Genomic DNA, 13,354 nt, shown 5'->3' on the forward strand with positions numbered 1-13,354 from the left:
GATATCTGAACCTTTTTAACCTGAGGGGTTAATTTCTAAAACGTTGCTATCAGATTTTCAAAAATAAGTTCTGCAGTTTTCCTTTGAAAATGAGCTTGCAGGAGGACTGAAAATTACCCTCAAAATCAACAGAAGGGGTTCTGAAAAAGGAGCTCAATTTCCGCAATCTTATCTGTTGCACTGTCACACCAGAAAGAGCTTAGGGAAACTCTTTGCCTCTCCTTTTGCACAAAATTGACCTCATGCACTAGCATGGAGCAGCTCTCTTACTGACCGCACCCCAGAACTTTGAATCTGAACTTTACTCCAGACTGTGTGCATATTTTTCAAAATTCCAAGTGCTTGTGCTATTGTCCAGGCCTATTTTTGATGGGGCTCTGGAAGACTGCGCATACCATTAGAGACTCTGAGGGGGCTCAATTGTCAGACAGGTCCAACAGCTTTGAAAATTGCCCTCACTGTATTACTGTGTGATTAGGAAGCAGTATTAATTTGACCCTATTTCCTTTGTGCCCTATGTAGCACAAATTATCTGGGCACTTAAGCAAGAATAAGGAGACCAATTAAATGGAGCAATTTAGCTTAAGCAGCTGTAAGTTTGCTCACTTGAGCCCGACCAGTCTTTTCATTATCAGTGGGAGACCGACCTGTGTGTTATTTTATGATGAAGATTTTTTTTATATAATGCTTTTACTTCAGTACTGATGTTTTAAAGTGTTATCTTTATTAATATTATTGCAGGTTTGGTTGGGACTTCTAAAACCCATAACAAAACAAGTTAAAAGTAAGTATCAAAACTATATTAAAACATAACATTTCCAAATAGTTATATAATACGAAACACTGCAATATACCCAGAATTCATATGGCATCTAAAGACTTCTAAAGACAATTTTAAAGAAATACTTTATATTCATTTTTTTAAATCAAATATTCAGAATATATTCAAAATGCTATTAGTAACTGCAGGATTGGGCAGATTTGGAAACCTGATAAGAGATTGAAATTGAAACACTCAAAAAAATAAAACCAGCCCAACACCACTCTGACACCATACCTACCAAAGCGCTACTATCTATCCCCAGAGCCATAGCAAAACCTTTTGCTAACATCATAAACTCCTCTCTGTCCTCAGGAATTATACCTGACTCCCTTAAGCAAGCCACTGTCAAACCTCTCCTCAAGAAGCCTAACCTCGACCCCAATGACCTCACCAATTTCCGACCCATCTCCAACCTCCCACTCTTATCCAAAGTGCTTGAAAAAGTAGTAAACTCTCAGCTCTCCGTTCACCTTGAGACAGATAACATCCTCTTCCCTTCTCAATTTGGTTTCCGTAAACTCTACAATACCTCCTATTCTCCCTCACTGACACAATTCTGAAAGGCTTCGACAAAGGTCACTCATACTTACTGGCTCTACTAGACATCTCTGCAGCTTTTGATACGGTAAACCACAGCATACTCCTAATTCCAGGAAATTGATATCTCTGACACCCCCCTCCTTTGGTTCAAGTCATACCTCACCAACAGGCTCTACAAAGTGAAAATTGATGACCACGAATCTAAACCCATCCACCTCCACAGAGGCGTACCCCAAGGATCCTCCCTTTCCTCGACCCTCTTCAATATATACCTTCTTCCCCTATGCCAACTCCTCTCCAACCTAGACCTCCCCCACTATCTCTATGCAGATGACGCATAGATACTCATCCCCATCACAGACTCTCTAGCCTCCGCACTTAAAAGATGGGAAAATGCATTTGCATCAATAAACAACCTCCTCACCAGCCTTAACCTAGCCCTCAACTCCTCCAAAACCAAACTCCTCATAATCTCACCAACTCACCACAACATCAGTAAACCCCCCCCCCCCAAATTACTTCTTCTCACAGCATGCACGAGACCTAGGTGTCATAATCGATAATCGACTCAACCTCTCAAAATTCATCGGCTCAACAATGAAAGATTGTTACTTCAAACTCAACACATTAAAAAAGCTCAGACCTCTACTCCACCTTAGTGACTTCCGGACAGTACTGCAAGCTACTATTTTTTCCAAAATAGACTATTGTAACTCACTCCTACTTGGTCTACCCAAAGCCTCCATTAAACCCCTGCAACTTCTTCAAAATGCAACAGCCAGGATACTTACCAACTCACACAAATTCGACCACATCACACCCTTTCTCAAAGAACTACATTGGCTCCCCATCCACCACCGTATAACTTTCAAAGCACTCACCATCATACATAAAACACTTCACAACCAGAACCTGCCCTGGATGAAAGACCGCATACACTTCCACACATCTAATAGACCCACCAGGTCATCATACAAAGGCACCCTCCACATCTGTACCTCCTCTCCACCAAAAACCGTGGCATATCCTTCGCGGGTCCTCACGCCTGGAACTCCATGCCACCCGAACTCAGACTTGAGCAATGTGCACAGAAATTTAAAAAAAAAACCTCAAAACATGGCTATTCAAGGAAGCATACCCTTAATCTGCCATATCCCTTCCCACGCATCACTTCCCCCTCGACCTTCCCCACTACTCCAGCTAAGTTCCACAAAACTATCATGCTCCCTTCTCTCTCACCCAAATACCACAGATCGTCGCCTTGTAAGACAATGTTGCATTATTTGTAAATAGTTCCCTGATACTAATTCATGTTATGTAATCTGTTTAATCTGATATCCTCTTACTCATGCCTAATTGCTTTGCCTTTACGTATATTACATCCGCAAGTCCCAGTTTATGCTCTCTGTTTTAATGTAACTGCTTTTCACCTCTCAGCCTCTCCCTTGTTTTGATGTAAACCAGCATGATGTCCCTGACGAACGTCGGTAAAGAAAAGCCTTAAATAAATAAATAAATAAACAAACAAACAAACAAATAAATAAATAATCTGGGCACACTATGGGCCTTGTTCAATAAAGATTTTTTTCCATATGCACAGGGTAGAAGAGAAGAGAGTCCTTTTTAAATAAAGCCCTATGTATTCTTATCACAAATTTTAGTCCTTTAAAAGGTACTGTGAAACACAGAAGTATTAATGATTCTGAACTTTATTTATTTAGGTGTTTTATATACCACCGTTCCAAAAGAAGATCACAACGGTTTACAAAGTCAGCATTCATATTCTGAGTCATCGTTCATATGCTTGGTCAACATTCATATTCTAGGTTACCGCAGCAACAAATACATATTTTAGGTCAATACATTAACATCAAGTACGTGTTAACCAGGGGGCTAGGATAGTGGTTTGTAATCCATAATTTCTATTTCTTGTCCTTCTCGTATTTATCAGTGAGTTGTCATGTTGCACTTTATATCTTTTCATTACTTATTGCTCATTCTACTAACGTTATCTATGATTTTTGATGGTGAAAATGTCGGCATATTGATATTTTAAGTTAAATCATATGCATTTCTGAAGATCTATGTTTTCAGTTCACATTTGAAACTTTGTTTCTGTTATTGTATGTGATGTCTCTGGAAGAGAGTTCCACAGCTTGGGGCCCGCTATGGAAAACATTCGGTCTCTTATTTGTGTTAGATGTATACTCTGTGTTGTAGGTACATTTAGATGTCCTTTGTTTTGCGATCTTAGGGCTCGCTGCGGAGTGTATGGTTAGAATGTCACTCCTATTAAGCAGGGATTAATGTTGTTGATGATAAAATTTAGTGGTGTTATTTTATAATGAATTCTGGATTGAACAGGAAGTCAGTGCAGTGCTATCAGCAAAGGGGTGATGTCAAATTTCCTTGTCCCTAGTAAGAGTGTAGCTGATGTGTTTTGTAGTAATTGTAGTGGTTTTAGAAGTCCTGAAGGTAGGCCTAGTAGTAGGGAGTTGCAGTAATCTATATTTGAGAATATTAGTGTTTGTAAAACAGTGCGGAAGTCCTGTAATGTTAGTAAAGGTTTCAGCCGAAGTAGAATTCTTAATTTGGAGTATCCTGTTTTAATTAATTTGCTTATGTGCTTTTTCATTGTAAGGTTCTCATTGATCTGTATTCCTAGGTCCCGTACTTGGTCTGATGGTGTAATCTTAAAATTACCCAGGTCTAGGGTTGGCGGTTTGACTACAGAGGAGTTTCTCCTTAACCACACAATTTTCGTTTTTTTCGTGTTTAGTGTTAGTTTCAGCTGAGAGAGTTTTTGTTGTATTGCCTTTTAAGTATATTTAACATGTGATGTGTTTTCTATTGATTTGCTGCCACTAGCATTCAGATGCACAATTCATGGCATATGTATTCTGTGCTAATATTATGCAATTATTAGAACTGTAAGATGAATGGCTTAAATATTTCTTATGCTAGCATTTTGCAGCCTACAGGATTCATAAAGATATGGGTCACCAAGGCCTTGGTTATGCAAATTTCCTAAATCACTTGAATTGCTAAAATATGCAATGAGCTAATTGGAATCTAGCATTTTCCCAAAAAAATCTTCAGGTCAGCTTTGAGCCGACCTGCTTGTGATTTTTGTTAAGTACCTTAGAATTTCACAGAATTGAGGCACAAGGATTGTTACCATAGATATGAAGGAGGTCATCTTCTAAGCTATTTACCTGCTTAAAACTCGTTTTTTGCACAAAAAGGACTGTGCTAAAATTAATTTGGGCTCAGTGCATGGAAAAAGACACACGGAGCTTGTTTTCATGTGAACATGTACACATATTGAGGAGAGAATCCGGGGGAGTGGAGTCAGCACTTATGTGCATTTCTTTTTATTTTAAAAAGAAATGCATGCAAGTGTCCACATATAATTTACACTTTCCAAAAAAGCGGTGTAATTGTTCTCAAGCATACATACACTCAGCCAATTAGCCAAGCATTTTCAAAATAAACTTGAAAATGCTCAGTGAGGTCTGCTGTTCTCAAAAAGGTGAATTTTAAAAGCCCGATGTGCACTGGGATGAGTCAATATGTCAGGCCAGTGCACGCCAAGTGGATTTAAAAAGCTGTCAGGATATGTGTGCACATGCCGCTGCACGCACAAACAAAAGGTTTCCAAAAGGGTCAGGGTATGGACATTCCAGGATTTAACCATGAAATTTGCACCAGGGTCCCCTGACGCATAACTTTGCTTCTGCTATGTAAGTGATTAAAAAAAAAAAAATCTAGGCAGATCAGCAGGGTTTTTAAGGTTGGGGCTAAGAGGGGAAAAGGAGGCGCTATTAAACTAGGGGGCTTTGGAAGTCCTGTCCCTTAACTGGGCGAACTGGGAAAATGGCCAATGGCATCGGCACGCGTGGCTTATAAAATTCCCCTCTTATATGGTAGAAGCGGCATTTGTGCACACAGGCATGCATCCACTTAAAATTGTGCACACATATGCAAACAGTCAGGCTATTTTATAATGTGTGTGCCAGACCTTGGGGAGGGGGTTCGGCAATCTGGGGAGGGAGGAAGGATTGGTCAGGCAAGCCACTGGAAGTTTAATCCCTGCCTTTGAACAGGGGCTAAATTTCTTGATGGTGGTAGGAGATGCGTTAGGCAGCTTCCCTGCTAGTGTGCCTCCTTGCATTGCAGGGTAATAACTAATTAGGCTGTTACCCTGAAATTTGCATGCACCCATCCTAAGCTTGCCACTGGTTTTTTAGGGCAGGTTTTTTTGGCACTAAAGTCCTTTTTACATACCAGGGCAACCTTAGTGCCGAAAAACCCATGCTAAAACACGAATAAAACCCCCCCAGTAAGCTTGGCACTGCTTATTACATCGGCCCCTATGTGATTAACCTTACACTAGTTAACAAACATCTGAATGTGTTTTGGAAGTCTGCAGCTGCTCCTGTCCCACAGCTGGCAAGAACAGCATTTACTACAAACTCTGCTGATTCTGAGCACAGCTTCACTATACATAAACTCGTATACGAAGGAAAACGACGAGGTCTTTCTCAAGAAAATATAAAAAGGATTGTTTATTTGAATCTAAACCATACATGACATTTAACAATTAAACATTTGTAATTACTTAATACATCATTGATTTTTGTACATGGTAAATTTTGCATTTGTATATAGTTTAACTGTTTAAAAAATGTGAAATTTTCAATAAAAATTTGACTTTTTTGCAAAGTGAGAGTTGTGAAACTTTATGCAAAATTATGCAAATCTGCTGCAAATGTGCCACAACATTTTGAAAAATCTGTCACAGAATTTGCTAATTTTTGCCGCAGAATCTTGAAAACTTTGCTTCAGGAAAGTGGGAGCTGTTGTAAGAAGCCTTATGCATAAAGGTGTAGAAAATTGTGAATGTTCTTTGCAGACATTGATAAAAGACTTATGAGGATATTGTGTTTTAAGACCCTAAGGACGTCCATTTCAAATTTATGGTGAAATTGTTCCCAGTGGAGCCTGCACATCTGCGTGATGAGCTGACCAGGTATGTTCAGTTTCATGCTTAGCCTGTATCCTGTGTTCTGTTTACCTAATGTTACCTTCCTCTTCCTAAACTAGTTACCTTCAATTGCATCATACTCTAGTCAACATCTTTATTCCAGAAACAAAGACTTCATCCTGGTCATGCCCACCCTTCTATAATGTATTACATATTCTCTTACATCCCCTGTTGAGTTCACTGCTTTAAAAACTACATCCCGGGATGGCATTTTTATTGCTGGTAAAGGCATAGGGAGCACTCACTCATTTCATTCCATTGCACATCAGTTTCCAGCCATTCATGTGAATACAAATGAAGAAGGACTAAAGTGAGTTAGTTAATTATATTAATACTTGTACAGTTTCAACAATGTATATAAGCTTATATAAAATAGTCCATTTGGGTATGGTGGCCGTCTTGATGGATTTATAATCTAGGCTCAAGCGCCGAGCTTGGGAACATTGTGAGGTTGATATTCAAACACTACTTAGCTGGATAAGTAGGTCTTATCCGGCTAAGTGGCAGCCGCTGAATATCTGGCTACAACGGTCACCACTTAACTAGATAAGTCAATTAGGGGTCATTTTCCAAAGGTATCGCACGCGAAAAGGGACTTTTCGCGTGCGATATCTAAATCAGGGCGGAGTCCGCACTGGAAGGGGAGGAGTTGGGGTGGCCTTGGGGCGGACTCCGCGATGACTTCGCTGACAGTGAAAGGTAAGACTCCTTATCACCGCCAGTATCACGCCCAATAGCAACACCTTTCACGGTGGCGCAATTGGGTGCGAAAGTCGGCAGTGATCGCCCCGCGGAGGTGCGATCGCTGCCGTCTTTTGCAGGCCCGCCCCCTGCTTCACACACCCCCCCCCCCCCGTTACTGCCGGATTCTCTAAGGTCTGTGACCTTAGAAAATCCAGGCCTTAGCCAGCTAAATAGTTAGCCCGATAGTCAGTGGGTGTAACTGGCCAGCGATATTTATCCGGATAAGTTAGACCTGTACCTGGATAAGCCTTATCTGGCTAAGCAGCAGTGACTAGAGGGATATTCAGCAGCATAGCCATATACCCCGTCTTCTCCGACTAACATATTTAGCCGGCTATGTCTGAATATTGACCTGTGTGTGATTTCCTCTAAATTGCTCAACAAATTAAACCATGGTCTCCAGTGCTTTAACCATCCCAGGCACAGTACCCTAATCCTCCTGGGACAATTATTAACTGAATTCAGCTTGTCAAAAGTTATGTTATGATAATGAATATTAAAAATATAGCAATCATTTGCCTATTATTGCTACCAATATAAGACAGATATATGTCAAATAAGCCTAATCCTAGTGCAGTATTATTTTTTTGCCCAAGATTGTACAGCCACAAACAACTGTGAGTTATCTTATCCACATTGTATGATGCTTTATCACATTTTCCTGATAATCTGTTTCCATATCATTTTTCCTCCTTTGAAGTGCTATATTTATATTTCCTTGTTCATTCTTTCTGAACAAATTCCAGTGCATAAGAATCATTCACCAGGGCCTAGTATAAAATGCAGACTGGGGATCAGCTAATGCTGCAGAATATTCTGCCCAGCGAGTGCACGCATACTGTCAAGTTACTTTCCATTTACTGTGTGTGATTCTACTTTCTTTCTTTCCAAGACTTTATTTGATATAGATCTACAATTACTATAGATGGTGGTGATGCTCTAATATGTTTATATTTTATAAGTATATTTATCAAATCTGAATATAGTTCAAATAAGAAATGTTGAAGACCCATATGTAATCTTTTGGGGAACTTATATTTTAAATACTTTCTAGGTATCTGTTTAGCCTCCAAATGAAAAAGGATTTGGCATTAGGAAGACTTTCTTGCAGTGACAACAGTGCAGCTTTACTTGTATCTCACATTTTACAATGTAAGTAAAATCTTAACAACTCTTAGTATTGTAACATCCACTGTATATGCACAGCAGAGGGGCAAATTCCAGTTCTGGCTTTGGGTTGAACAGAAAAGGTTCTAATGCGACCTTGGATACTAGAGGTGGAGTTACAATGTGATTCACTACTGCCAAGCCAAACAGTTTACTGAAAAGTATTGGTCATGCAGTAATGTTTATAGCAACTGGGAATTTGCTACGCAGGAGCGTAGAGCATTCTCGCAGATAAAGGCTGCAAGATCAATTTGTCCGCCTCTTTTCCCTTCCTAATGCAATACTGTAGATCCTGCAGATTTCCAGCTTTACTTTTGTCTCCCTGCAGCTAAAGATCCTCTGTGTTTATTCCAGGCTTTCTTGAATTCCAAATCCATTTTTGTCTCCATTCAGAGGCTGTTCCGTCTACCTCCATTTCTGTGAAGAGATATTTTGCTGTTTCTCCTGAGTGCATGCCATGTTCCCTCCCTTCCCTCCATCATTAGCATATCACAATCTTTTATTCCAGAACTCCTGTTCCACTGAAATTTTACTGACTCCTGTATATTATTTAGACCTTTGATCATTCCTAAGTATCTCTACCATATTCCCCTCTTCTCTTCTAGCATAAACATATTTAACTCTCTAAATCTTACCTCATAAGACTTGTCATGCAGATATAGTACCATTTTTGTAACCATCCTCTCCACTGCTACTGTTTTATTTTCTTTGATTTATATTCCGCCTTTTGGCACTTCAAAGTGGATTACTGTTTTGTCGATATCCTTTTGGGGCTATGGCATTCAGACTTGGATACAGTACTCCAGATGAGGTCTCACCGAGCATTGCCTTTGGCTCTTACCACTAGCTTGTCACATTAGATATGAGCACCCCGAGGTTGCTCTTCAATTGGTGCATAACCTTGCCCCACATCATATGCTTTCTGTGCACCAGTTGCATGATTCTACGCGTCTTTACATTGCATCTTAGTTGCAAACACTTGACAACTTCTTAAGCTACCTTTGATCATTGCTTCATTTTTCCACCGTGTCTGGCATATCCACCCTATTGCTGGAGTGGGGCACATGCATTTACATCTCATGTGCCCAAGGAACAAGACCTTCATCATCTTCTTTCCCACCAGTGATTGGAAAGGGGGAGAAGATCACGGCTGGGGGAGGGGGACAGGGGAAGGACAGGAGAATTGTTCGATGTGATGTGAAAGAGCAGAGACACCCCCCCCCAAAGTTATTCACAGTCCACCATCTGTCACAGGCATATGCCTAGTTGCTTAATGGGAAATCCAGCCATGCCTGTTGCATATCTTGTTATCATGTTCCTTAAAAGCGCCTCTGCAATATCACTTATGAAAATATAAAAAGGACTGGACCAAGAACTGACCTTTCAGGCTCTCCATTCATAATCCCCCTTTCCTTGGAGTGAACTCAGTTTATTACTGACCTCTACTGCCTATAACTCAACAAGCTAAGAGCTCAGTTTATCACCTTAGGACCCACAACAGCCTACATACACAGTATACGAGCTCCTTTTAAGGATAATTACAAAGGCCTTACTGAAATCTATGTTCACACCATCCATTGCTGCCTCCAATATAATTCCTTAGCCAGTAAAAAAAAAAAAATCTTAACAGATTTGTTTGACATCACCTCTGCTACTTCTGATCCCGCCATCTGCTAGATTCAACATAATCCACCATCCTTTCCCTTAAATAGTTATTCCAATATTTTACCTACCACTGAAGTCGGACTAACTTGCCTATAGTCCTCTGCCTCTTCCTACTTCCAGCTTTATGAGGAGGGATGAGATCTGCCAGTTTTGTTCTCTGGAACCACAGCTGTCTCCAAAGAATAACTGAACCGTCAGTGGCGCTGTCAAAATCTCTCTTACCTTCCTTAATATCTTGTGTTGTATCTTGTCTGATTCCCATGCCTTGGCCACATTCAGTTTTGCTAATTCTGTGAAAACTTTCCCTTCTAGTCTGCTTGTACTGACACTAATCTATGGCCCTTCTCCATCTCCTCTTTCACGGAACACAACACAAGTATTGGTTTAGCATTTCTGCCTTTTCCGGGTCACCCTGCCCCCATCTCCTTTCACTAAGAGGTACATTTTAAAAAAGAGCGTGCGCGCGTACTTTTGTTCGGGCACCAGGTGCGAACAAGAGTACGCGGGATTTCAATAGATACGCATGTAGCCACACGTATCCATTAAAATCCGGGGTCGGCGTGCGCAAGGCTGCCAAAAATCGGCAGCCTGTGCGTGCCGAGCCACGCAGCCTGCCTCCGTTCCCTCCGAGGCCGCTCCGAAAATGGAGCGCCTCGGAGGGAACTTTCCTTCGCCCTCCCCCACCTTCCTCTCCCTTCTCCTACCTAACCCACCCCCCCGGCCCTATCTAAACCCCCCGGCCCTATCTAAACCCCCCCTACCTTTGTTGGCAGATTTACGCCTGCTAAAAGCAGGCGTAAATCTGCGCGCGCCAGCAGGCTGCTGGCGCGCCATCACCCGACACAGGGGCTGGTCCGGAGGCCTCAACCACGCCCCCAGGCCGGTGTCACGCCCCCGACATGCCTCCTGCCCTGCCTCCTGCCCCGCCCCGAAATTAGTGCCGCCCACCCGACATGCCCCCGACACGCCCCCTTTGCCAAGCCCCGGGACTTAGGCGTGTCCCGGGGCTTGCGCACGCCGCCGAGCCTATACAAAATAGGCTCGGCACGCGCAGGAAGGGTTTGTGGTAGGTTTTAGGGGGGTACATGCATATCTTACGTGCATACCCCTCTGAAAATCTACCCCTAACCTATCTAAGAGAAATGTCTCATCCCTTTACTGCATCAGCTATTTTTTTTCTCTGTTTGGTGCCCTGACATCTTTCCCATGTTACTCAGTCTTACCAAACACAAATTTTGGCCTTTTATTTATTTTTACTAATCCAGTTTTACTAAATTATCCTAATAAATCGCATAGAATCTATATTTTTACAAACATAGGGTGTGATTTTCAAAAGCATTTTTTCAAATGAATACATTTATTTAAAATTAATTTATATACTTCTTTTTCAATAAAAAATTGATCAAAACAGTTTACAATAAAATGACAATACAAACTTAAATAAAAGAAATAGTACATACAAAAATAGCAAAGTTAAATAAATCGAAACATAAAACAGCTCAGTCGATTAAATTAAATTAAAATTGGATTAAAATAAAATAGAACAAAAGAGGGGGGAGAAGAAAAACATGGAGTATCTGTGCGGGAGTAATTGGTGTACGATTAAATATGTTCTGTATTAAGTATGTTGAAAGCTTTTGAAAAGAGATACGTGTTTAGAGATTTTTAAAAATATTTTTGGATTGGAAATTTGACGAAATGAGTCTGTTAAGGTGTTCCATAATAAGGGACTGGCAACGGAAAAGGCTCTTTTTCTAATCATATCAAATCTAGCCAACCGAACCAAAGGTATGTCAAGGAAATTTTTGTTTAGAGATCTCAAGTGCCTGGTGGGTTTATAAATTCGGAGAATGGAGCATAGCCAGAGCGATGAAGGATTGTGTAAAAATGAGTGAATAATGGAATGTATTTATTTTGTATTGAATTCTAAATTTAATTGGGAGCCAGTGAAGAGAGAACAAGATTGGTATGATGTGGTTTTTTAAAGGTGAACCTGATAAGATACGAGTGGCTGAATTTTGTATTAATTGTAGTGGTCGAATAGCAATATCCGGGAGACTAAGGTATAAGGTATAAGGTATAAGGTGCACAATTAAACTCTGGAATTTGTTGCCAGAGAATGTGGTTCGTGCAGGTAGTATAGCTGTGTTTAAAAAAGGATTGGATAAGTTCTTGGAGGAGAAGTCCATTACCTGCTATTAGGTTCACTTAGAGAATAGCCACTGCCATTAGCAATGGTTACATGGAATAGACTTAGTTTTTGGGTACTTGCCAGGTTCTTATGGCCTGGATTGGCCACTGTTGGAAACAGGATGCTGGGCTTGATGGACCCTTGGTCTGACCCAGTATGGCATTTTCTTATGTTCTTATGTTCTTAAGGTGCTACAGTAGTCAATACTAGAAAAAATTAGGGATTGTAGTACTGTACGAAAGTCATGGAAGAATAGAAGGGGATGTAAACATTTAAGCATTTGCAGTTTAAAGAAAGAATTCTTAACTGTTGCAGAGATATGTTGTGATAGTGAAAGGTCTGAGTTTAATAAAACTCGTAAACTACGGGCTTGACTTAAGATGGGAATGGAAGTACCGTTCAGCAGCATATGGTTTGGGGGTCTAGTGGAGGGGTTAGAGATTGATGATAGGTGAATAATTTCTGTTTTGTTAGGATTCAGCTTAAGGTGGTTATGTGATAACCAGGTGTTGATTGTATTAATGTATAGAGCAATGGCAGAGAGTGTATCAGACCAGAAGGATTTGCATGGAACAAAAAAACTGTATATCATCAGCATATATTTTGAATTGGATATCGAGCACAGAGAGTAGATGACAAAGGGGGAGTAAGTAAATGTTAAAGAGAATGGGGGATAAAGAGGAACCTTGAGGAACGCCAGAAGAAACTGTATATTGTTTGGAAGAATGCATGCCAATGTTAATTTTTTGTGTATGATTGGATAGGTAAGATTGGAACCAGTCAAGAACAGTCACATTAATTCCTATGGATTGTAAACTTGATAAAATAATTCGGTGATCCAAAGTATTGAAGGCAGCGGAAATACAGATGAAATCTATATTTGAGTCAAAACCACATAGAAATAAATCGAAGGAAGATAGCAGTAGTGTTTCAGTAGAGTGACATGGCAAAAGCCATGTTGATTGGGATGGATATCATGCTCAAAAGGAAATCTGTCAGCTGATGCAGTACGATGGATTCTATGAGTTTGGCGAGAGGAGTGAGAGAGGCGATTGGTCTTAAATTATTGAGATCCACGAAGTTTTGGGATTTGTTCTTCAATATTGGAAGAATTGAAGTCTGTTTTAAGGTTTCAGGAAAGAATCCAGATTCTAGGGATAAATTAACCAGTTTACAG

The 13,354-nt window shown here is 40.5% G+C and overlaps 1 protein-coding gene across 1 annotated transcript in view; it reads left to right on the forward strand.

Annotated features, from left to right (window-relative positions):
• FRMD7 (FERM domain containing 7) overlaps nt 1-13,354 on the forward strand; it is a 54,118-nt gene that overhangs the window by 21,037 nt on the left and 19,727 nt on the right. The window contains exons 4-6 of the mRNA XM_029607935.1: nt 742-784; nt 6,362-6,395; nt 8,209-8,306. Of these exons, the coding sequence (XP_029463795.1) occupies nt 742-784; nt 6,362-6,395; nt 8,209-8,306 (175 nt within the window). The remainder of the gene's footprint in view (nt 1-741; nt 785-6,361; nt 6,396-8,208; nt 8,307-13,354) is intronic.

This window comes from Rhinatrema bivittatum, chromosome 6 (assembly GCF_901001135.1).
Source record: "Rhinatrema bivittatum chromosome 6, aRhiBiv1.1, whole genome shotgun sequence".
NCBI classification, from domain to species: Eukaryota; Metazoa; Chordata; class Amphibia; order Gymnophiona; family Rhinatrematidae; genus Rhinatrema; species Rhinatrema bivittatum.